The sequence below is a fragment of the Aegilops tauschii genome, chromosome 3 (genome assembly GCF_002575655.3).
Source record: "Aegilops tauschii subsp. strangulata cultivar AL8/78 chromosome 3, Aet v6.0, whole genome shotgun sequence".
Lineage (NCBI taxonomy): Eukaryota > Viridiplantae > Streptophyta > Magnoliopsida > Poales > Poaceae > Aegilops > Aegilops tauschii.
In genome coordinates, this window is record NC_053037.3 from 18,140,867 (window position 1) to 18,167,601 (window position 26,735).

General features: G+C 49.5%; 2 protein-coding genes across 2 annotated transcripts; one reads left to right on the forward strand and one right to left on the reverse strand.

The window, feature by feature from the left end:
• Positions 1-9,173: 9,173 nt before the first annotated feature.
• Positions 9,174-11,292, reverse strand: LOC109738380 (anthocyanidin 5,3-O-glucosyltransferase-like). Its single transcript, XM_020297479.4, has one exon. The coding sequence runs from the start codon at positions 10,913-10,915 to the stop codon at positions 9,356-9,358; it is 1,560 nt and encodes a 519-aa protein (XP_020153068.1). The 5' UTR covers positions 10,916-11,292; the 3' UTR covers positions 9,174-9,355.
• A 4,799-nt stretch (positions 11,293-16,091) lies between these two features.
• LOC109738383 (LEAF RUST 10 DISEASE-RESISTANCE LOCUS RECEPTOR-LIKE PROTEIN KINASE-like 1.2) lies at positions 16,092-17,347 on the forward strand. Its single transcript, XM_020297482.3, has one exon. The coding sequence runs from the start codon at positions 16,371-16,373 to the stop codon at positions 17,238-17,240; it is 870 nt and encodes a 289-aa protein (XP_020153071.2). The 5' UTR covers positions 16,092-16,370; the 3' UTR covers positions 17,241-17,347.
• The last annotated feature ends 9,388 nt before the right edge of the window (positions 17,348-26,735 follow it).

The window sequence follows — 26,735 nt, forward strand, 5'->3', positions numbered from 1 at the left end:
GATAAAGATCTTCGTAGAATATGTAGGAGCCAATATGAGCATCCAGGTTCCGCTATTGGTTATTGACCGGAGATGTGTCTTGGTCATGTCTACATAGTTCTCGAACCCGTAGGGTCCGCACGCTTAAGGTTCGATGACGATTTGTATTATGAGTTATGTGATTTGATGACCGAATTTTTTTCCCAAATGAGATCACGGACATGACGAGGAGTCTCGAAATGGTCAAGAGGTAAAGATTGATATATTGGAAGGTTATATACGGACACCTGAATGGTTCCGATAAGGTTCGGTGATTTTCGGAGTACCATGAGGCTACCGGGACCCCCCGGGAAAGTTATTGGGCCTAATGGGACTTAGTGGAGGAGAGGAGAAAGGCCACAGGAGGTGGGGCGCGCCCCCTTGCCCCAATCCGAATTGGACAAGGGGAGGAGGCGTAGCCCCCCTCTTTCCTTCTCCCTCTCTCTCCCTTCCCCTTTCCCCCTCTCCGTTGGAAGGAAAGGGGGGCCGAATCCTACTAGGAATGGAGTCCTAGTAGGACTCCCCCCCCCATGGCGTGCCCCCCTTGGCCGGCCACCTCCTCCTCTGCCCCTTTATATACGGAGGCGGGGGGCACCCCAAAGACACAACAAACAATCTCTTAGCCGTGTGCGGTGCCCCCCTCCGCAGTTTAACACCTCGGTAATATCATCGTACTGCTTAGGCGAAGCCCTGCGCCCGTAACTTCATCATCACCGTCGCCACGCCGTCATGCTGACAGAACTCTCCCTCGTCCTCAACTGGATCAAGAGCTCGAGGGACGTCATCGTGATGAACGTGTGCTGAACACGGAGGTGCCGTACGTTCGGTACTTGGATCGGCTGGATCGTGAAGATGTTCGACTACATCAACCGCGTTACTAAACGCTTCCGCTTTTGTTCTACGAGGGTACCTGGACACACTCTCTCCTCTCGTTGCTATGCATCTCCTAGTTAGATCTTGCGTGATCGTAGGAATTTTTTTGAATTATTATGTTCCCCAACAGTGGCATCTGAGCCAAGTCTATGCGTAGATGATATGCACGAGTAGAACACAAAGAGTTGTGGGTGATAATAGTCATACTGCTTACCAGCAACGTCTTACTTTGATTCGGCGGTATTGTTGGATGAAGCGGCCCGGACCGACATTACATGACCGTGTTCATGAGACTGGTTCTACCGACGTGCTTGTTGGGTGTCTGTTTCTCCAACTTTAGTTGAATCGAGTTTGACTACGGCCGGTCCTTGTTGAAGGTTAAAACAACATACTTGACAAAAAATCATTGTGGTTTTGATGCGTAGGTTAGAACGGTTCTTGCTAGAAGCCCATAGCAGCCACGTAAAACTTGCGACAACAAAGTAGAGGACGTCTAACTTGTTTTTGCAGGGCATGTTGTGATGTGATATGGTCAAGACGTGATGAGATATAATTTGTTGTATGAGATGATCATGTTTTGTAAAAGTTAACGGCAACTAGCAGGAGCCTTATGGTTGTCGCTTTATTGTATGAAATGCAATCGCCATGTAATTGCTTTACTTTATCACTAAGCGGTAGCGATAGTCGTAGAAGCAATAGTTGGCGAGACGACAACGATGCTACGATGGAGATCAAGGTGTCAAGCCGGTGACGATGGAGATCATGACGGTGCTTTGGAGATGGAGATCAAAGGCACAAGATGATGATGGCCATATCATGTCACATATTTTGATTGCATGTGATGTTTATCCTTTATGCATCTTATTTTGCTTAGTACGTCGGTAGCATTATAAGATGATCCCTCACTAAATTTTAAGGTATAAGTGTTCTCCTTGAGTATGCACCGTTGCTACAGTTCGTCGTGCCGAGACACCACGTGATGATCGGGTGTGATAAGCTCTACGTTCACATACAACGGGTGCAAGCCAGTTTCGCACGTGCAGAATACTCGGGTTAAACTTGACGAGCCTAGCATATGCAGATATGGCCTCGGAACACTGAGACTGAAAGGTCGAACGTGAATCATATAGTAGATATGCTCAACATAGTGATGTTCACCATTGAAAACTACTCCATCTCACGTGATGATCGGACATGGTTTAGTTGATATGGATCACGTGATCATTTAGATGACTAGAGGGATGTCTATCTAAGTGGGAGTTCTTTAGTAATATGATTAACTGAACTTTAATTTATCATGAACTTAGTACGTGATAGTATTTGCATATCTATTTTTTTGTAGATCATTGGCCCGTGCTACCGTTCCCTTGAATTTTAATGCGTTCCTAGAGAAAGCTAATTTGAAAGATGATGGTAACAACTACATGCACTGGGTCCGTAACTTGAGGATTATCCTCATTGCTGCACAGAAGAATTACGTCCTGGAAGCACCGCTAGGTGCAAGACCCGCTGCAGGAGCAACTCCAGACGTTATGAACGTCTGGTAGAGCAAAGCTGATGACTACTCGATAGTTTAGTGTTCCATGCTTTATGGCTTAGAATCGGGACTTCAAAGACGTTTTGAACGTCACCGAGCATATGAGATGTTCCAGGAGTTGAAGTTAATATTTCAAGCAAATGCCCGAGTTGAGGGATATGAAGTCTCCAACAAGTTCTACAGCTGCAAAATGGAGGAGAATAGTTCTGTCAGTGAACACATACTCAGAATGCCTGGGTACCACAACCACTTGACTCAGCTGGGAGTTAATCTTCCTGATGATAGTGTCATTGACAGAGTTCTTCAATCACTGCCACCAAGCTATATAGGCTTCGTGATGAACTATAATATGCAAGGGATGGAAAAGACAATTCCCGAGCTCTTCGCGATGCTAAAGGCTGCGGAGGTAGAAACCAAGAAGGAGCATCAAGTGTTGATGGTTAACAAGACCACTAGTTTCAAGAAAAAAGGCAAAGGGAAGAAGGGGAACTTCAAGAAGAATAGCAAGCCAGTTGCTGCTCAAGGGAAGAAACCCAAGTCTGGACCTAAGCCTGAGACTGAGTGCTTCTACTACAAAGGGACTGGTCACTGGAAGCGGAACTGCCCCAAGTATTTGGCGGATAAGAAGGATGGTAAAGTGAAAGGTATATTTGATATACATGTTATTGATGTGTACCTTATTAATGCTCGTAGTAGCGCCTGGGTATTTGATATTGGTTCTGTTGCTCATATTTGCAACTTGAAACAGGGGCTACGGATTAAGCGAAGATTGGCTAAGGACGAGGTGACGATGCGCGTGGGAAATGGTTCCAAAGTCGATGTGATCGCCGTCGGTACGCTACCTCTACATCTACCGTCGGGATTAGTTTTAGACCTAAATAATTGTTATTTGGTGCCAGAGTTGAGCATGAACATTATATCTGGATCTTGTTTGATGCAAGACGGTTATTCATTTAAATCAGAGAATAATGGTTGTTCTATTTATATGAGTAATATCTTTTATGGTCATGCACCCTTGATGAGTGGTCTATTTTTGTTGAATCTCGATTGTAGTGATACACATATTCATAATATTGAAGCCAAAAGATGCAAAGTTAATAATGATAGTGCAACTTATTTGTGGCACTGTCATTTAGCTCATATTGGTGTAAAGCGCATGAAGAAACTCCATGTTGATGGGCTTTTGGAATCACTTGATGCTTGCGATGCCTCATGGGTAAGATGACTAAGACTCTGTTCTCGGGAAAAATGAAGCGAGCCACTGACTTACTGGAAATAATACATACTGATGTATGCGGTCCGATGAGTGTTGAGGCTCGCGGCAGGTATTGTTATTTTCTGACCTTCACAGATGATTTGAGCAGATATGGGTATATCTACTTAATGAAACATAAGTCTGAAACATTTGAAAAGTTCAAAGAATTTCAGAGTGAAGTGGAAAATCTTCGTAACAAGAAAATAAAGTTTTTACGATCTGATCGTGGAGGTGAATATTTGAGTTATGAGTTTGGTCTTCATTTGAAACAATGTAGAATAGTTTCGGAACTCACGCCACCTGGAACACCACAGCGTAATGGTGTGTCCGAATGTTGTAACCGTACTTTATTAGATATGGTGCGATCTATGATGTCTCTTACCGATTTACCACTATCGTTTTGGAGTTATGCTTTAGAGACGGCTGCATTCACGTTAAATAGGGCACCATCTAAATCCGTTGAGATGACACCATATGAACTGTGGTTTGGCAAGAAACCTAAGCTTTCGTTTCTTAAAGTTTGGGGCTGCAATGCTTATGTGAAAAAGCTTCAACCTGATAAGCTCGAACCCAAATTGGAGAAATGTGTCTTCATAGGATACCCAAAGGAGACTGTTGGGTACACCTTCTATCATAGATCCGAAGGCAAGATATTCGTTGCTAAGAATGGATCCTTTCTAGAGAAGGAGTTTCTCTCAAAAGAAGTGAGTGGGAGGAAAGTAGAACTTGATGAGGTAATTGTACCTTCTCCCGATTTGGAAAGTAGTTCATCACAGAAATTAGTTCCAGTGATTTCTACACCAATTAGTGAGGAAGCTAATGATCATGATCATGAAACTTCAGATCAAGTTACTACCGAACCTCATAGGTCAACCAGAGTACAATCCGCACCAGAGTGGTATGGTAATCCTATTCTGGAGTTCATGTTACTTGACCATGACGAACCTATGAACTATGAGGAAGCGATGATGAGCCCAGATTCCGCGAAATGGCTTGAGGCCATGAAATCTGAGATGGGATCCATGTATGAGAACAAAGTGTGGACTTTGTTTGACTTGCCCGATGATCGGCAAGCCATAGAGAATAAATGGATCTTCAAGAAGAAGATTGACGCTGACGGTAATGTTACTGTCTACAAAGCTCGACTTGTTGCGAAAGGTTTTCGACAAGTTCAAGGAGTTGACTACGATTAGACCTTATCACCCGTAGCGATGCTTAAGTCTGTCCGAATCATGTTAGCAATTGCCGCATTTTATGATTATGAAATTTGGCAAATGGATGTCAAAACTGCATTCCTTAATGGATATCTTAAAGAAGAGTTGTATATGATGCGACCAGAAGGTTTTGTCGATCCAAAAGGTGCTAACAAAGTGTGCAAGCTCCAGGGATCCATTTATGGACTGGTGCAAGCCTCTCGGAGTTGGAATATACGCTTTGATAGTGTGATCAAAGCATGTGGTTTTATACAGATTTTTGGAGAACCATGTATTTACAAGAAAGTGAGTGGGAGCTCTGTAGCATTTCTGATATTATATATGGATGACATATTGTTGATCGGAAATGATACTGAATTTCTGAATGGCATAAAAGGATACTTGAATAAGAATTTTTCAATGAAAGACCTCGGTGAAGCTGCTTATATATTGGGCATCAAGATCTATAGAGATAGATCAAGACGCTTAATTGGACTTTCACAAAGCACATACCTTGATAAAGTTTTGAAGAAGTTCAAAATGGATCAGTTAAAGAAAGGGTTCTTTCCTGTGTTACAAGGTGTGAAGTTGAGTCAGACTCAATGCCCGACCACTGCAGAAGATAGAGAGAAAATGAAAGTCGTTCCCTATGCCTCAGCCATAAGTTCTATCATGTATGCAATGCTGTGTACCAGACCTGATGTGTGCCTTGCTATAAGTTTAACATGGAGGTACCAAAGTAATCCAGGAGTGGATCACTAGACAGCGGTCAAGAACATCCTGAAATACCTGAAAAGGACTAAGGATATGTTTCTCGTTTATGGAGGTGACAAAGATCTCGTCATAAATGGTTACGTCGATGCAAGCTTTGACACTGATCCAGATGACTCTAAGTCACAGACTGGATACGTATTTATATTGAATGGTGGAGATGTCAGTTGGTGCAGTTCCAAGCAGAGCGTCGTGGCGGGATCTACGTGTGAAGCGGAGTACATAGCTGCTTCGGAAGCAGCAAATGAAGGAGTCTGGATGAAGGAGTTCATATCCGACCTAGGTGTAATACCTAGTGCATCGCGTCCAATGAAAATCTTTTATGACAATACTGGAGCAATTGCCTTGGCGAATGAATCTAGATTTCACAAGGGAACCAAACACATCAAGAGACGCTTCAATTCCATCCGCGATCAAGTCAAGGAGAGGGACATAGAGATTTGCAAGATACATACGGATCTGAATGTTGCAGATGTTGGGGAACGCGGTATTTCAAAAAATTTACCTACGATCACGCAAGATCTATCTAGGAGATGCATAGCAACGAGACGGGAGAGTGTGTCCACGTACCCTCGTAGACCGAAAGCAGAAGCGTTTAGTAACGCGGTTGATGTAGTCGAATGTCTTCACGGTCCAACCGATCCAAGTACCGAACGTACGGCACCTCTGTGTTCAGCACACGTTCAGCGCGATGATGTCCCTCGAGCTCTTGATCCAGTTGAGGACGAGGGAGAGTTCCGTCAGTACGACGGCGTGACGATGGTGATGATGAAGTTACCGGCACAGGGCTTTGCCTAAGCACTACGACGATATGACCGAGGTGGTAAACTGTGGAGGGGGGCACCGCACACGGCTAAGAGATGTCTGTTGTGCCTTTGGGGTACCCTCTGCCTCCGTATATAAAGGGGGGATGAGGAGGTGGCCGGCCTAAGGGGGCGCGCCATAAGGGGGGAGTCCTACTTGGACTCCTAGTCCAAATAGGATTCGCCCCCCCCCCACCCCCACCCCCACCCCCGCCCCCTCCTTCCTTCCACCGCAGAGGGAAAAGGGGAAGGGAGAGAGAGGGAGAAGGAAAGAGGGGGGCCGGCCCCCTCCCCTAGTCCAATTCGGTTTGGGCAAGGGAGGGCGCGCCCCTCTCATGTGGCCTTTCTCCTCTCCTCCAATAAGGCCCAATAGGCCCAATACTTCTCTCGGGGGTTTCCGGTACTCCAGAAAAATGCCCGAACCACTCGGAACCATTTCGATGTCCAAATGCAACCTTCCAATATATGAATCTTTACCTCTCGACCATTTCGAGACTCCTCGTCATGTCCTTGATCTCATCCGGGACTCCGAACAAACTTCGGTCATCAAATCACATAACTCATAATACAAATCGTCATCAAACGTTAAGCGTGCGGACCCTACGGGTTCGAGAACTATGTAGACATGACCAAGACACATCTCCGGTCAATAACCAATAGCGGAACCTGGATGCTCATATTGGCTCCTACATATTCTACGAAGATCTTTATCGGTCAAACCGCATAACAACATACGTCATTTTCTTTGTCATCGGTATGTTACTTGCCCAAGATTCGATCGTCGGTATCATCATACCTAGTTCAATCTCGTTACCGGCAAGTCTCTTTACTCGTTCCGTAATGCATCATCCCGTAACTAACTCATTAGTCACATTGCTTGCAAGGCTTATAGTGATGTGCATTACCGGGGGGGCAGAGACACCTCTCCGATACACTGAGTGACAAATCCTAATCTTGATCTATGCCAACTCAATAAACACCTTCGGAGACACCTATAGAGCATCTTTATAATCACCCAGTTACGTTGTGATGTTTGATAACACACAAAGTGTTCCTCCGGTATTCGGGAGTTGCATAATCTCATAGCCAGAGGAATATGTATGAGTCATGAAGAAAGCAATAGCAATAAAACTAAACGATCATTATGCTAAGCTAACGGATGGGTCTTGTCCATCACATCATTCTCTAATGATGTGATCCCGTTCATCAAATGACAACACATGTCTATGGTTAGGAAACTTAATCATCTTTGATTAACGAGCTAGTCAAGTAGAGGCATACTAGGGACACTCTGTTTGTCTATGTATTCACACATGTACTAAGTTTCCGGTTAATACAATTCTAGCATGAATAATAAACATTTATCATGATACAAGGAAATATAAATAACAACTTTATTATTGCCTCTAGGGCATATTTCCTTCAGCAGACCCGTTGACTAAGTCTCTCTCACGAGCAAAACATGATCAGCACCAAGACTCCATGGGTGTTTGAATCATTACTATGTAATCTAGATTATTGACTCTAGTGCAAGTGGGAGACTGAAGGAAATATGCCCTAGAGGCAATAATAAAGTTGTTATTTATATTTCCTTATATCATGAGGACCCCCTAGAGGCAATAATAATGTGACCATGAACGAGTTTGCGAGAGGAGAGGGACGACCCTGAGGACCCGCTGTGGGGCGCGGGGGAGAGGGGCGGCCACCATGGGGGACCATCGAGCGGACAGGAATAGCAGAACGGGGGAAGGAAGAAGGCGACCTGGATGGATAAGAGGATCTAACGGCTCGAGGTGGCCCAATCTGACGGCTGGGGCGCGACCGGCCCAAACTTTGGGCCGGCGCGCCAGTGCCTATAAGTCGCCATTATGGAATTGGTATCTTGGCAGGATTTCAGTAAATACACCTTCACACATCTCTCTCTTCAGTTCGTCGTCACACATCTTGGATGAAATGGAGTTGCCCGCGCGAAATGGTAACAATCAATTCCGCATGATCTCCGTCCAGGACGGTTCAACAGTCGATGGAATCTCCTGTCACAAAGGCAAAGCCATCGGTGAGTGGGTGGAGTGCGACAATGGCGATGGCGACGCTCCCAATTACCTGTCACCTCCACTTTTTCCTCTTCCTCTCTAGCATCGTCGTCGCACGGAGTGGGTGGAGTGGTCGCGGCCACGGAGAGAGTCCCAAATCCAAACAACAACACCACTGGCACCACGTCCGCCTGCCCGTCGTACCGCTGCGGCCACGCCGTGGACATCCGGTACCCGTTTTGGATCGACGGCGGGAAAGGATGTTCGAACGGCTCCCACTGCGGGTACCCGAGCCTCCGGCTGGAGTGCCGGCGCGACACGCCGGTCCTGCGGCTCCCGTCGGGCGGCTACGCGGTGACGCACGGTGTCCCTGTTCGACCTGGGCGTGTTCTCCCGGTCCAACACGTGCCCGCTCGTCGGCCGCAACCTCACACTCCCGGACGGCTCGCCGCTGTCGCTGGCGGCGAGGGACGCCAACATTGTTGTGTTCTGTGTGTATTTCTCAAATGGAGCAATACACACAAGTTTGCATTTTTCTGTGTGTATGGAGCAACTCAAGTTTGCTGTTAACTAGTCTCAGATTTAGTGTGCGTATGCTTGAGTCCTGATCTTGTGCATTTTCTTATAGGAGTACGTACTGGCAAACATGATGTGGGCATTTCTAGTTTGATTTACAGATTCAGACAAAAGTTTACTGTCAAAATTGTCAATTTCCTTAACTGAATTTATATACTTAACTATTTACACTCTCAACTGAATTCTTACCAATGCTGAATTTTTTGCAGTATGTAGAAAAGAATAAAGTTGGACTACTAAAATCAAAGAAAATAGTCCATGAATTTTGTCATCTTGTCTCTGGAACAGCAAAAACATCACGCATCACTGAGTCCCATTCCTTCCCGAGTGCAAGCCCGATCCTGTTGGCTGGCCACGTCCGCCAAAAAATGGGCAAACGCCACCCGCGACGACCCGCCGTCGTTCCAAGCTGCCATGGCGTCTTCCTTATTCGCCGCGACCCGCGCCCTGAGCTCTCTGCCCTCCTCGGAATCCATGACAAGCCTTACCTTGGCCTCCACCTCGCCGGCCTTGACCAGCCCGTGCTGCCACCCGACCATCTCTACGGCGATCCCCATGTCCCCCACCATGAACAGCTTGTTCATCTTCTGCTCCGCGTACAGCGGCCAGCACAGCATCGGCACTCCCGCCGTGACGCCCTCCAGCACCGAGTTCCATCCGCAGTGCGTCACGAACGCCCCGGTGGCCTTGTGGCGGAGAACGTCCGCCTGCGGTGCCCACAGCTTGACGACGAGGCCACGGCCATTGGTGCGCTCCATGAACCCGTCCGGTAGGAGCGCGTCGATGTCCGGGTCGGCACAGGGGTCGAGCGGCTTCTCCGGGTCGTCGCTGACTGGGGCTCGCACAACCCACAGGAAGCGGTGGCCGGACTTGTCTAGCCCGACGGCGATCTCCCTGAGCTGCTCCTCGGAGTGGTTTCCTATGCCGATGCTCCCGAAGCAGAGGAACACGACGCTCCGGTCAGGTTGGCCGTCTAGCCAAGGGAGGCACTCGTGCCGCTCTTTTGCCTCGGCGACGGCGATGCTGCCGACAAATGGCCCGACGCAGTACACCGGAGGCAATACCCGGCCGAGGACACACCGAGGGTCCCTGAGAGCAGCCACCCCCCGAGCCTCCAATGACTCGAGCGTGTTCACCAGCGTGCCGTCGGCCTCCAGGATCCGGGGCAGCGAGGCCATCATCGCCTTATACTTGTCGCTCTCCGGGTCCTCAAGCAGTTCGGCCATTAGGTGTGAAGCCGGCATGGGTGGAAGGCCGAAGAGCTGGAGAGGGGTGTCTCCTAGCTCCTTGAAGCTCGTCCCGCCCTCTGCGAGAAGTGTCGGAAGCTGGGCGAAGGCGGCGAGGACGGAGGCGCTGGAGGTGAACAAGTTGTAGCCGGGGATCCCGAGCCTCTTTACCACGCCGAGCGCCTCGCTGGACAGCGAGTCGACGACCACGGCATGGACGCTCCGGGGGCGCATGGAGCAGAGGAAGTCGTGGAGGCGCTCGTTGTAGCGGCGTATGAGCTCGAGGTAGCCGGCGGGGAACTGCGTGTCCTGGGTTAGATCGGGCACGTCCTCCACGGTCGGGAGCGTGTGGAAGCGGACGGACGGCATGGAGGCGGCGACGCGGGACACGACGGCGCCGAAGGCGATGTCGTCCTTGACGGCGGGGTCGATGAGCGCGACGGAGACGGCGTAGCCGTGCTCGAGGAGGGGCGCGGCGAGCTGCATCATGGGGACGAAGTGGCTCACGGCGAGGCCGGGGTACAGAACGACCGTCTTCTCCATGCGTTGATGGCTTGAATGAAGCTTGGATCGATGGTTGTTTGTGATTTGTGTGGTGGAGCCTCTGCATCTGCAATGATTGAGAAGCATCGACTGGCCCTGGGCCCTGCAATAACGTTAAGCACCGGTGCAGTGTAGCAATCACACAGGGAAGCAAACCTGCTAGTGGCGTGCTTAGATTATCAAATTGACCTTCTTTTAAAATATGGTGTTGTTTTGCATTTCCTGCTAGTCCATGCATCCGTCAGCTAGATTAGATGTGTGCATGTAGCAGTTGGATTTTTCTTTTGATATGAGCTACCTTGGCATGATGTACGTGTCTGTTCTTCACTCACGGTCAGGATTCAGCAAAGGGGATAGCTGCATAGTGGATTAAAGTAACAAGTTTTGGTGTTCCCTCTTCTCTGAACGTGGCAACTCTGTGATTCTGTAGTTAGTTTTTGTTCGATGAATTGTTGTTAGAGCGTAGCTGGTGCGGCTTCGAACTGTGTTCCCATAATGATTGTGTGTGTGAGTGGAATCGAGAGTTTACTCAAGTTTATCATAAGACTTCTAATGCTTGCAGTTTCTGAGCACTGAATTAAGTTTAGGTTGTCGCGTTGCTCTACTGTAGTAGTCATCTAAACGCTCTTATATTAGTTTGCAGAGGGAGTATTTCTTTTTGAGCTTTGACTCTGCTCACGAGGTGAATTTGAGCACTAAATTCATCTTTTCAACGATATGTATCTCCAGGATCAGTATCCCAGCTCATAGATTTCTGAATGCAGAGTACTTCAGTACTTATATTTTCTCGTTATAAAATAAATCGTGAAAATCCTCCTATGTTCTGTTGCCCCGCAGATCTTTAAGCTGCCTCCGTTTCGAGAAAATTGCGGCCAGGAAGGTGTTGACGAATGGTCGCTGGATGCAAGGTTTGCAAAGGATGAGCAATAAGGATCAGCTAACACAATTCGTCAGGCTATGGGAGGACGTGCAGATCGTCACCCTCACTGAAGCAAAGGACACGATCGGCTCGTCACTAAAGGCCAAATGGCCAATGCCCGGGGACACACCGAGGGTCCCCGGGAGCAGCCACTCCCCGAGCCTCCAACGACTCGAGCGTGTTTACCAGCGTGCCACCGAGTCCGGGTCAACGCCTCAACGGTAGGAGGCGCGCACGAATGCATCCCCAGCCAATCCTTGTGGACCGAGGAGGACACGACTCTTTGACTACCAATAGTCGACACCAGGCAAGCCCCGATCGCTCTATGGCCTTGGCCAAGGCAAGCTTGCACGATGCCACACTCGTGGCCAAAGACGTTGATCTGTCTGCAGGCATAGCGATGTCCCAACCTCCACTATCGACCATGGTGCCCGTGATGAAAGGACCCTCACCACCCGCGAACATCACCCGGACCCACGCCCAATCACTTCTACCCAAAGCGCCAGCTCGGACATGCCTCGGGCTCATATCTGGTCCACCCGAGCGCGAGCGCAAGCCTAAGGTCGAAGTCACCTCCTGCTGATGCCCCTACCCTGGAGAGGAAGGCACCACCTCTATGCGCCACGTGCCGAAGCGTGACAACCAGATCCACGCCGCTGAACCACGACGCCAACCTCGTTCCGCACTTCCAGAGGTGCTGGGAGGCCGATGCGGACCTCGGCCTCATGGGGCGAGCGAAGGCGGCCGGAGAAGAAGGCGCCGCCAACCGTCTCGCCGCCGCCAAGGAGGCGCACACCCTCGCCCACGTGCTCCGCAAGTCCGCCACGAAGGTTTTACCTTGGCGTCGACGAGTGAGACAGTCGATTTAGGTTTAATTTGTAGCATGAAGTTTGCATTTCCTATGTATACACTATGGCTATGATGAATTATTTTCTAGCGTGAAGTTGTTTCTTAAATTTACAGTACAAGATCTACGGGATCTGTTTCATTGGAGCCTTTGCGTTCTCGCAAAACTGTTTTCGAGGGAACCCTAAAATGATTTTGCAATACCGGATTTTAGCGGATCTGCTAGAGATGCTCTTACATAGACTTGCGCCTGCCCTTAGCAGCAGATTTTTTTTTTTTTTTGGTGTGGTTCGTTGAAGCTGTTGGCACGTCAGGAGAATTGTACACAATCCAATGTGTTGTGGAACTGGTACCTTTGCAGTTTGCACGATTTCTAACTTTGTTCACACATCAGTATCTTCCTTCACACATCTTGGATGAACCGTACGTCCTGGATACATGGAGTTACCCGCGCGAAATGGTACCAATCAACTACGCATGATCTCAGTCCCGGCTGCTGGTTGAACAAGAATTGATGGAATCTCCTCCTCTCGCAAAGGCAAAGCCATTTGTGAGTGGAGTGCAACAATGGCGATGGCGACGCTCCGAGCCAGTCACCTCAACTTTTTCCTCTTCCTCTCTGGCATCGTCGTCGTCGCCGGCGTCGCGGCAACGGAGAGAGTCCCAAATCCAAACAACAACACCACCGGCACCACGTCCGCCTGCCCGTCGTACCGCTGCGGCCACGCGGTGGACATCCGGTACCCGTTCTGGATCGACGGCGGGAACGGCAGTTTGAACGGCTCCTACCACTGCGGGTACCCGAGCCTCCGGCTGGAGTGCCGGCGCGACACGCCGGTCCTGCGGCTCCCGTCGGGCGACTACGCGGTGACGCACATCCTGTACGGCGACCGCACGGTGTCCCTGTTCGACCTGGGCGTCTTCTCCCGGTCCAACACGTGCCCGCTCGTCGGCCGCAACCTCACGCTCCCGGACGGCTCGCCGCTGTCGCTGACGGCGCGGGACGCCAACCTCACCTTCTTCATCCACTGCTCCTTCATGGGCATCCCGGCGCACCAGGTGGCGTGCCTGGAGGGCGACGGCCGGCACCACTCGTACGTCTTCAGGGACGGCGACGACCTCACGCCGTACGGCTACGCCGGGCTGTGCCAGGACGTGGTGGGGATGCCGGTGCTCAGGAGGTCCCTGCTGGGCAAGACGGGCGCGGCAGCCAGCGGTCCGCTGGACGCCGTCGTGCCGGCGCTCAACATGGGGTTCGAGCTTAGCTGGAGGCCGGAGGCGAGAGGGGAGTGCGGCGGCTGCGAGAAATCCGGCGGCCTGTGCGGTCACCGTCGGCAGGCGGCGCGAGATGCATGGACGTTCACGTGCTTTAGGACGGGAACGACGACATCTGCATGGGGCGCACCCAAATCTTCAGGTACGCAACACTGTGTCGCCTTCAATCAGAAAGTTCTCTGCAACTTTCTGTTAGCCTATATTATTGTTTGGCAGTCCCATTTCCAGTACTAAAGCATTTTTTTTTAGAGCCAAAGCATTTTTATTTTCAAATTCTGCCACTTTAGTTCAAACTAGCAGGTACGCACCCAAAAGAGTTTAAGTTTAGACCATACTCCCTCCGTCTTATGATATAAGAGCATTTTTTACACTACACCAGTGTCAAAAATGTTTTTATATTATGGGACAGCGGGAGTAGTATATACTTACGCAGTAGTGCTGGTGGCTGAAGCCAATCGACACCAACATTAGACTAAACTCAAACAAACACGCTGCTATGAATGTACTCGTGCTAGCACCGCCCGATGTTCGCCATCGGAAAAAGGTGACTGGTAATTCGTGGTCAACCATAGAATCAATCACTACTTTCGACAAGCCCAAGCGTTCCTTTTTGAACTTCTCATTTTTCCGACATGTACTTCCACAGCCAGTTGTGGCCAGCGTTTTGGTTACCGCTCGAAATTTCGAGATCGCGAGCAGTTACCACGATTATTGTCCCCCCACGAAATACACTCATACCGAGCAAAAAAAATTCAAAATTTTGAATTCAAACGCTCACCTTCTAGTTAAATATAAGGCATCTCTCTATGAGAACACTACTGGTGATGGCGTAGTGGCAAAGAAGTTCTCTCCGCAGCACCCAGTCTCGGGTTCAAATCTGGTCGCTCGCTCTTTGAATACATATCTATATCGACCTCAAAAAATTCGAGTTCAAAATTTGATAATAAATTTGGTCTGATTTTTTTTTTGGTATTTCGGGGTTACCGTGGTAATCGCAAATTTCGGTATCCTTCGAGAAAAAAGGTCCACTCAGGATCCAAAACCTTGGTTGTGACACTATTTTGCAACTGTAGCCTTGTTTTTTGAAGCTATAGGAAAAAAACAACCATTACAAAAGAAAAGCGAGTTTGAACCATTATTAATTAACTGGCTTTAGTCCAACACCAACATTCATGAAACTTTCAACAAACAATCCGCAAAGCACAACTATTTCTTATAAGCATTTTAAGGAACAAATAACCAAGCTTTCTATTGTTGCTGCAGGAGCTCTCCACCAAAAACACTAAAGCTTTCAACTATCTAAACGAGCCTTTGAATAAAATTTTACAAGCTTTGACCTAAAAAATTAAAGAAATGCAAAAACCCTAGATCGAACCCCATTGATCCCAACCTCCCTCGGTGATGGCGTTGAACCATGGTGACCGTAGCGATACATCTAGATCCTGAAGGCGGAGAAGAAAAGGGGAAGGAAACGACACCGCACGCACACTGACCAGCTACTAGCTAGCATGCTCGAGGAGAGCGCCGGCACTGGCGCACAACAAGATACTAAATTAGAAAGACGTCTTGACCATCGACGTGTGGAGAAATACGAGAAAGAGCTCATAGGTTTGTAGATTAGTTAATTTGGTAGAGAGAAAATATATAATGAGATGAAATATACCACACATCAGTTACGGAATAGTTGGTAGTGAGCACGAGTGATGGGGTGGGTTGTAAAAAAAGGAGCGAAGGTGAAGGAGCCTTTGGGATGTTTTGTGAAGACAAAGGCTAGCTCCTTGCTTTATCATCTTCGTTCGTTCACTCGTAGTCAACCTTGCCGTGCCCGCGGCGGCGGCTGGAACGCCGTGGCGCCGCCCCGTGTGGCGGCGCTCTAGATAGAAATAGAACCATGCGCTGATTTGGGTGGGTAGGCCCCACGTCGATGCATGCATGCATGCAGTGTAACGCGTCTTGGTCAAGTCTACGTACGCATACAGAGGCTCAACTTGCTCTCTCTCTCTTTTTTGCATCGATACAGAGGCTAGCTTAGCATGCAAGCACTCGTTTAGTTTGCAACAAATTATTACAGCCCACAGCCACAGGACAAGGATACGGTAACGACCAGAGCACGCGGCCGTTTTACTTTACTCGCTCGCGGAAAATGGTAGAGGCGGAAAGGTTGTTTTTCCGTGCAGTAGGTAAGGATGCGTTCAAACCCAGACCCGGACCGACGACCTCCCTTCTCCGGTCAATGACATGCGGGCCCGCGCCGCCGTGAGGACCCACATGGCGGGTGAGCTCCCCTCCCACTCGCCGGTGGTGTCCACTTCAGTCAGTCAAACTCCCTGACGACGAACGGTCAACACATCCGGCAACCATGCATCCATGAATGTCCCGGTGCTTTCCTTCTTCTCATCCTCAGCATCCTTTCCTCTCAACGTTACCCAAATCTCCTACGCCTTCCAGAGCATCCCGTAGCCGGCGGCCTCTCCCTTTCGTTGCAACAACAAGATCGACGCGATGCATCCGTTTCGCGTCCCGGCGTCCGCCGCCGCCGCCGTGCTCTGCTCAGCCACGCTGCTGCTAACAACCGTCCTTGCCACCGACGCCATAAACACCACCGCGCCGTCGTCCTGCGACCCGGCGGCGTGCGGGGGCCTGCGCATCGCCTACCCGTTCTGGCTCGCCGGCACGCACCTGCCGGAGTGCGGCTACCGGGCCTACCAGGTCAGCTGCGACGGCAACGGCACGGCCTCCCTCAAGAACTCCCTCTGGACGTACCAGATCCGGGAGATCAATTACGGGGACGACAACGGCACCTTCCAGATCACCAACGCCCAGCTCACCGACGGCACCTGCGACATCGAGCTCCGCGTGAACGCCTCCGCCGACCTCGGCCTCGCGCCGTTCAGCATCAGCGCGGCTAACCGGCAGCTCTTCTTCCTCTACAACTGCACCGACCAGCAGGCGCCGCCAACGTGGGCGCACGTGAACTGCGCCAACGGCTCGCGCAATGACTCGTTCGCGGTACTCGCCGGCGGGTACAAGCCCGAAGACAAATGGGGGCCGCTGCCGGGAAACTGCACGGTGTCGATGATGCCAGTGCTGGGCTACCCAGGGGCGGCCGGAAAGGACTACCGGCGGCTGATGAAGGACGGCTTTCTTCTGGAATACACGGTCGACGACTGTGCGGGGTGCGTGGACAGCGGAGGGCTTTGCCGGGTTAACACCGTCTACGACTTCTTGGAGTGTCACTGCCCCGACGGCGTGTCCGACTTCATCATCTGCGGCGGTCAGTGTCAATTCATCTCGGTTTTACCTCTTTTTAATCTCCGTAGACCTGCTAATTATATCTCAAGCTTCGGAAATTATCTCGCATGCCATAATTAGTATCAGTATTACCTCAAACGTGTTTGCAAATGTCTAAGTGACTGCGAGACCCAACGGACAGGCTATATGTATGTAGCCCCAGCCATGCCATGTGGTTAAACCAACGTTTAAAGGAACACATTTGTTATTTCTCATGCAACTGAAAATAAATTTCGGATCAGTTGATTCTCGATTTCCATTGACAATACGCTGTGGAGATCCAAGGTCTCGCATTAGATAGCAACCTGGCAAGAGGTAGGAATGGCGCGGTGAGCCATGATGTCACGGGGGAAGGCAAGGAATGACTTCGCCAAAGGTAGGAATGGTGCGGCGAGGCATGATGTCGCGGGTGAAGGCAAGGAATGACCTCGCTGGAGGTAGGAATGGCGCGGCGAGCCATGATGTCATGGGTCAAGGCAGGGAATGACTTCGCCATATGTAGGAATAGCGAGACGAGCCATGATGCCAGAGGTAGGAATGGCGTATCGAGCCAGAGCTCGAGAAGAAATCGAGTAAATTGCAAAAAACCATCACAATTGTGCAAATATCATCAAACACCCACCAAAATGCATGTTTTCTGGTGGTTTTTTTGTGAAGCATTGAAAACTTCGACCCAATTGTGATGGTTTTTTGAAATTTACTCGAAGAAATCACATCCAATGAAGAAGATGAACATTTGTGTGGGGAGAAAACGGTTCAAGAGAGAAGAAAAGGAAGATATGTCCACATGTTTTTTATCCAATGCCTCAGAGCCATTCGTTCCGAAACGACAGAAAAAGAGAACTTTTCTAGTAACTGACTTCTAGGCGGTCCCTTCAAAAATTTATATGACTCGGCCAATCCATGCAGACATCAACTGGGTGAATTTTGTCCAAAAAAATTATAAAACAATTCCAGGAGCCCAAAAATCCAGTCATTTGTGTGAGGAGCAAATTAAACATTTCTATGTTCAAACCATAACCCAGTCGAGAGGTAATTAGAAAATCAACCTATTCTTTTTGCTCTCATCGATGTATTGGGTTGACATGATAATATTCTTTCGTACTTTTTGTCCTCCTTTCCCGTGTGGTTATATTGGGCGAATCCAAAAAGGGCTTACGACTGCGGTACAACTAGGAAATCGACTTTTCTAGAAAGCAACATGTTCACCTAGGCTGGTCACAATGGGCAGGAACTTAGGAGTAACATCACACACTCCAATGCAACTTTGCTTATGTGGCACATATTTAATGAAGAGAGAGCTGCTTGTGGTAACTAGCTAAGTTACCGAAACATCACACACTTCAACAAACAATGAGTCTATGACCTAATAAATACATCGTTGCATGACACTACATACATGTTCCTACCCACTATGGAGGTAGTAATATAGTCTAGGGAAGTGTGTAGGTTACTAGCTTATGTTCCTGCCCACTGTGACCAGCCTTAGCTCAAGCATTATTTCGTCTTGCGAATTGGTGGTCGTTTTCCAATTTGTTAGCGGTTTTATGCTTCTTGCCAACATCTCTTCCAGAGATAGTGTAAAAAATAAAGCCTCTTCAAATTTTTCTGTCCGCTTTGATTGATAGAAATTTTGATCCAAAATAGTTTGCAAATTGATCTTATGGAAATTCCTCGATGGACTCGAATATTCGAGTGATTGACAAAAAACTACCATTTTAGGGATTTGCGTCCCACAGAACTACCATTTTAAAAAAAGTGACCGAAAACTACCAAAATTTTATAATTTTGTGACTAAAAACTACCACTTTCAGATAAAGACCAGTTTAGACGACTAAAAACTACCACTTTCAGATAAAGACCAGTTTAGACGATTTAAGCGTGTTGTCAAAGTCAACGCTGACGTGGGTCATCTGTCAACACTAGCGGCTCAGTCGTGCTCGCTGCCTCCGTGCCGAACGCCACCAACGGCCTCGCCGACGTTGAGGTCGCTCGTTGAGCTCGTATGGGCCGCGGCCGCCGTCGGGCGTCGGCCTGAACGTCACCATCACGCCCAACCGGTCGTCTCCCGGCGCCGACACCAGTCAGCTCGCCGTGCGGATCGAGTACGATGACCCCGCGCACCGCCTCTCGGTCTACACCCATGACACGGCCGTCGGCGACCCACCCGTCAACGACACAGCCCTCCTCCTCCTCGACGCGCCGCTCGACCTGGCCGACCCTCCCTGCTGAGCCCGGTGGAGGGCGGCAGGTTTAGCTGCTGCGCATGGGCGCGTCGCCGGGCCCTCCCTGCTGAGCCCGGTGGACGGCGGCGAAGGTGGCGCGCCGGTGCACGCAAAGTGTTTAGGAAAATATCACAGAGAGAGGAGGAAGAAAGAGGAGGTTCACGCTGACACATGGGCCTCGCCTGTCATAAACACGTTTAAATCGTCTAAACTGGTCTTTATTTGAAAGCGGTAGTTTTTAGTCACAAAATTATAAAATTTTGGTAGTTTTCGGTCACTTTTTTTTAAATGATAGTTCCGTGGACGCAAACCCTAAAGTGGTAGTTTTTTGTCAATCACTCCTAATATTCTGAATCAAGAAAAAACCCTCTTTCCCAGCTCTTGGGAAACCTTTCCCCCCGCTGGATGCTTCAAAAAGATCTTTGCAATTAGTATCTGAGACACGTTCCACCTCTCCCTGATTTTCGCACGCATGCACGAAAGTCATCCGAAATATAGCAAAATACGCCGCGAGGATCGAACAAGACCATCTTCCCAAGTTCTAACATTGACCATACTCTGTAGCCTCCGTAATCAAGCGCCCAAAATGTCACACAAATCGGCCGCTCCCTTCACCCGCTACCTCCTCGTCCATGGAGGACCATCCCCCGGCCGCTTACAAGTTACTACTAGTACGATCCAGTCTCATTTACCCAATCATAAAATACCCCAAAAATATCCTCCTGTTTCGCCATTCGATCCGAGATGTTGCTCCTGCTACTACTGCTGTCCATGCCTCTGCTGCTCGGCGCCCGCGCGCAGCCGCTGGACGCGAGCTGCGCGCCGGCGGCATGCGGCGGCCTGACCATCACGTACCCGTTCTGACTGCGCGGCCACCACGAACCGAACTGCGGCTACCCGACCTTCGGCGTCACTGCGACGACCCCACCGGCGCCACGGCGCCCACCCTCAGCGAGTCCTACCTCCGCCTCCTGGACATCACCTACGGCAACCGCTCCGTCGTGGCCTACCACCGCAACCTCGTGTTCGGCATCAGCGACCCCTGCCGCTCCACGCGGTACAACGTGTCTAGCAGCCTCGCGCTGTCGCCGCTGGCAGTCAGCGGCGCCAACTGGGAGCTCTTCTTCTGCAACAACTGCTCGCGCGCGCCGCCGCCTCCCGCGGGGTCGCTCTGGCTGCCCAACAACTGCTCCGGCACCACCGACGCCTGATCCGTGCACATCGGACGGAGGTACGAGGCCCGGCCGGCGGGGCCGGCGGAGTGCAAGTACTCGGTCGTGCCGGTGCTGCCCGGGTCGGAGCTGCGGGCGTGGGGTGACTACGCGGGGATCGTCAGGCGCGGGTTCCTGCTGGAGTGGACGGTGCCCGGTGACTGCGCCGCGTGCACCGCGACCGGCGGTGGGTGCCGGTACGAGGCCGGCGCCAACGCGGCATTCGGGTGCCTCTGCCCCGGCGGCCTCATGCACCCGGCCACGTGCGGTGACTACGGTGAGTTGCTCGACACCTCCATGCAAATGCGATTCGACTGCCTGTTATAGTTTCTTCTGCAGATTGTTATTTTCTGGTCTTTCAGTAGCTTGCATGCTTAGCAGCCTAGCACCAAGACTTGGTGATAAATAGGATTAGCTTGAACGGACCAGTATTAGCAATTGACTGAGTAATCTGTTTTATTCCAGTACTCCATAGCAGCCGAAATGGGTATAAAAAATTCTGGGGGTGTAGGATAGTGCATAATTTTGACCAGCAAAGTCAGCGTCGCGATTTCCAACACGGAGACATTTTCTTCGTAAGGAATGTCCATCGGTTGATCATCTCTAGTTGATCCCTTAAAACCGGTTAGAGTAAAAAATATTGGTTTCAAAAGATTAAACCGAATTTAACCAACACCTTATCGGCTTTAGCCCTTCAAAAAATTTACTCATCGCATCAGCTGCCGCTTATATTTACTCCTGCGGCGCCGCTTTCCGAAAAAATTTCCTTCCCCCCGTGCCGCGCGTCCCCCTTGCTCGCACCACATCGATGTTGACGCGGCCCAAATCCATATCGCACCACCCACCGGCTCTACCGCCTTAACCCGCAGTCATTCCCACACACCCGCTGACGCTTTCAATCGGTCGGTGCCACCCCGAAATGGCGGGATCTATCCGTACAAGGTCGCCCCCACCAAGTTGAAGCACGGATCCATGGCGTCGCACAACCGACCCGTGCAGCACACGGCACCCCCTCCCCTCTCGCTCTTTTCACCACCGACGTATTGATGCCGCCGCGAAAGAAGAAGAAGTATCACAGCGTGCGACAGTGGTCGCGGGGGCGTGGGTGTCAAAAATCAAGGAAGCGGACATCGGTCGTCAGTACCAACTTGGCTCCTTCGAGTCGGCAGCGAGGGCATACGACAGGAAGGAGGCGAGCCTTTAAAGCAGCAAGGCAGAGATCAACTTTCCCAACGGCAATTGCAAGGTCCCAGGGCCCGTCGACATCGATCCCTAAATGGCCCCCTGCAGCAAGTTGCGGGAGAATCGGGAGGCCTTTGAGGGCTCGAGGCGGGACGCGTTTATGAGAAGTACATGACCGAGCTCCGGATGCACTGCTGCAAGTTGCGGGAGAATCGGGAGGCCTTTGAGGGCTCGAGGCGGGACGCGTTTATGAGAAGTACATGACCGAGCTCCGCCGGATGCATCCGGAGCTCATCGCCAAGGAGCATTGGTGGCTCTAGATGTACAAGAGATGGCTACCGGCGAGGACGATGCCGGGGCGTCCAGTGAGGGGGGTGAGGGGACCAGAACTGATCAATCTTTCGTTTAATGACTCTGACTCCTGCTTCGGCCTGCTCCAACAGTTTCCCTAAACCCCAAATTTTCTAGGATCTCTACTTAAAAACGCCTCATCTTCCCTCATATAGAGGGAGAGATGCAACTTTCCCTACAACACAATTGATGTTGGCGGGAGCCACCCGTCTGAATTCTCATGCTCGACGTTGCCCTGCCTCGCCACCGGCTGTCGCCCGTCTGAATTTTCATGCCTCAACGTTGCCCTGCCTCGCCACCGGCTGCCGCCCGACTCGCCGTCACTCATACGCCTTTGACAGCCAATAAATTTATTAGAAGAGTGCCTAAACACGCTTATAGGGGGAGGTTTTTGAGAGAACTACTGGATATGGATGCTTTTAGTCCCCTGCACAAGGAACAAAAAAAAAATGCATTAGTGACGGGTCAGTCGTTTTTGCTTTATTATCCTATACACAAACGTACTGACGGCATCATACATTATGAAGGAACATTCTATCTTGATAATATATTAAACCCCAATCAAATGGATTGTCAAAAATAGAACGAATCAAATTCCTAAACTGACTGAAACGTGGCTCTTGAAAACAGAGTCAAATCTAAAGAAGGCCAAAGGAGGCTGGGTTAGCAGCCTCCTGGGTAGTAGCCTAGCTGTGCCCTTTTATTGGACACTTAAAATTTCACGTTGATTTTTGCCAGAATAAGAACACAATTTTAAAAAGAAAGTCAAATATGCATGAAATACTAGTCAAACAAACCACACCATTCGCATTCCCCTTTCGTCATTCTCGCGGCTCCTCCCTGGCTTCTACATCTTCCCTCCCATGACTCCGTTCTTTCACACTCGCAACCAGACAGCACACATCCGGCATTGACAAGCTAGCTAGATGCGCGCTTGCATGATGCCTCCGGCCGTGCTCATCCTCCCGCTACTGTTGTCCTCCTTCCTGCTCCTTGACCATGCGGTGGTGGACGCCGAGTGCGAGCCGGCGGCGTGCGGGAACCTCACCATCAAGTACCCCTTTTGGCTGGGCGCCCCCGACCGCCCCACGCCGGAGCCCTCCTGCGGCCACCCAGCTCTCCAGCTCTGGTGCAGCGGCCAGGGCCACGGCAGCACATTCACGGCCTCCATGAGGAGCTCCGCCATCCAGGTCCTCAGCATCGACTACGCCCGCAACACCTTGGTGGCCACCGACAGCAGGCTGGCCGCCGCGGGCGCCGGCGCCGGTGCCGTGTGCCGCGCCGACTTCAACGTCTCCTCCAGCCTAGCCCTCAGCCCCTTCAGGGTCAGCCCAGGCAGCCGCGCCCTCTACTTCCTGCACGACTGCAACGGGACGGAGCCGATCGGGCGCGGCTTCGTGAACGCCACCGCCGGCTGCGGTAGACCCGCCTATGCGTGCCTCGGCGGGGTCTACGACCAGGACACGCTGCCGCCGATCCCGGCGACATGCACGTACTCCTACCTGCCGGCGCTCGCGAAGGAGGCGGCGGCGCGGCCGGCCACGACGGCTGGAGACTACACCCGGCTTCTAAAGGCCGGGTTCCAGCTGCAGTGGGCGGGCGTCGGCTTCGGCGACTGCGCGGCCTGCGCCGCGAGCGGCGGGCGGTGCCGGTACAGCAACGCCACCGCGGCGTTCGGGTGCCTCTGCCCCGGCGACGGGACGCTGCGCGGCTCCACATGCGCCGGTAAGTACGACATGCAACGCTGCCACTTTGCCTATATATCGGCACGTACATGCTTTGTTAGATTTTCATTTGTTCACTGCACTTTCGCGGTATGGTTGCAGTGGCATACCAGCGTTGCACTAGTCGGGAGGTCTAGCGTTAAATAGAGGGCAAATCGCCCACGCAGATGGGCTGCGGCCCAATAGCCCTATCTTGGTCGCTCAGCTAGCACGTGTATACAGGTGGTTTTTTCACCTCGACGATCGAAAAAACACTGCAGATGTGGCTTAGAGAAATAATAAAGTCTATCGTTTTTCCAAAATATTCAGAAAATATTCGTGAATTTATAAACTATGTATGGATTTAAAAACATGTTCATGGATTTTGAAACAAAATGTTCACGAATTTTTAGAAAACAATTAGATATTTTTTTAAATGTTAACGCTTTTGAAGAAAACCTAGACTAAAAAATGTTTATAATTTTTAAATAATAACTAAATTTAAATAATATACACAAACCTTATAAGTTTCATATGTTTCGATTAAGGTCCATAGAAGAAAAAAATCATGAATTTTAAAAAACGTTCATGAATTTGAAATACTTTCATGATTTTTAAAATTCGAAATTAAAAAAAGAATTTTTTGTTAGAAATTATGAATTAGAAAATTGTTCAAGAACGTCAATGTTTAGGAATTAAGAAGTGATTTTGACTTTTATTTAAAAATATAAAAAGGAAAAAGAACAAAATAAAATGGAAGAAACCGGTGGAGAAAAAAGGACCAAGTGGGGAAACCATGAGTAGCTACTGCTATGTACGCTCTCCTATAGAAACCTGATAAGAAATCAAACAAAATTGCACCTAACTAGGCCAGGAAAATCTAAGCGCAAAGAAGTGCAAGAACACGCAATTTGTAACAAATACTCTATATCCTTCGCTGCAGGCGATACATAGCAAACACATTATAGCCAACTAGTGTTGTCCCCATATTCACATGCGGGCATTATTCTCCTAAGACGCTAAATACATCGTTGGGGTGGCATTGAGTAGTCTATTATGGTCATTGACATCGACATCAATACAAGAGAATGTGTGGCAACTGTGCGAGGTTAGAGGCGATCACAATAATAGGTTGCCTCCCCGCCGCCCCTGAAATCGTTTGATTGATTGTTACATTGGAGTACTATAGCAGCAATCCTTACAAGTAGCTCGAGACCCAACGACGCCCCAGTTCCACCATTGTGTGAGGGTCGTCCCTTTTCTCCCTTGTCCCTTCTAAGCCGGAGTACTTATTTTGCGTTGAACTTAGAGAGCTCTATGCATCAAAGGTTTCAAGTACAATCAGTCAAAATGTTGCTAGCAAGAAAGTTAGTTGTCGGGTACAGTTTGCTGTTTTCCCAAGGTTTATTATTTCGGTTTGGGTGGAATTTTGAAACCCAAGGATGTTTTGAAATTTGAAAAAACTATTTAGAAATGTGTCTTCAACCCTCAATGACGAAATTCCATGCAACATTTTTACCAAGATCTCACCGAAATTCGTGAAATCGGCCGAAACTGGAACAACACATAATGCCCGTCATTTGGTAGATCAATAAGCTTTAGTTGCTACTAATGAAGAAAAAAAGGGAACCAATGAAGAAAAAAAGGACCACAATGAGAAAACTAGGAGCGGCTACTGCCATGTAGGCTCTCACCGAAAACCAGGAAAGAAATCAAACAAAATCGCTCCTAACAGTACTGTACTGGGCAAGGAAAATCTAAGCGCAGAGAAGTGTGGGAGCACGCAATTTGTAGCAAATACACTATATCGTTCGCTATGAGCGGTACATAGCAAACACACTATAACAAGCCAGTATTGTGCCTCGGGTGATATTTTCGTAAGACGCTAAACACATCGTTGTGTTGGCATTGGGTAGACGGTAATGGTCATTCACATCGACACCGATACAATAGATTGTCCGGCAAGTGTGCGAGGCTAGAGGCGAGGATAGTACTAGACCGAGCCATGCTCCAGATCATGACCCTGAAATCCTTCGACTGATTGATATATTGGGGTACTATAGTTGCAATCCTTACAAGTATCCCGGGACCCAACGACGACCCAGTTCCATCACTGTGTGGGGGTCATCCCTTTTCTCCCTTGTCCCTTCTAAGGCATAATACTAATTTTGCGTCAAAGTCAGAGAGCTTTATTCAGCAAAGTGTTCAAATATAACCAGTCAAAATGTTGCTAACAAGAAAGCTAGGTGTCCAGCACTGTCAACTATTTGTCAATATTTATTATTTTGTTTTCGGGTGAAACTTTGGAACCCAAAGGATGTTCCCAAATTCGGAAAACTATTTACATATTTGGCTTCAACCCTGAATGACGAAATTCTTGGAAATTTCACCAAGATCTCACCGAAATTCGTGAAATCAACCGAAATTGGACAAAACATAATCGCTTGTCATTTGGTAGATCAATAAGCTTTAGATGCTACCAAAACAACAAACTTTAACTACGATTATCACAAAAAGACACTTTCAATTTGGGATTATCCAGCTTGTCGGGCCCATATTTCTACTGATGTGATGCTGTTGGGATAAGGTAGTTCCATCCACCTACAAACTAATCCATGACTTTCTTCTGCCTGCTTCCTCCTGATCACAAACATCACCAACCTTTTTTACTAGTAATAACTCATCACACAGTCACATGATCGAGGAGTTGTCCACATGTGCGGCAGGCCGGCACATATGACATGAGCCCGGAATTAAATTACCGGCAACATACACATCGCAATCATGAATTTGGAACCACATATGTAGCTAAAAAATAATACTGTTGCTCTCAAAAAATAAGTAATACTGTTAGAACCACACAAGGTGGAGCTTTCTTTTGCCCTCTCAGCCCTCAAAAGTCAA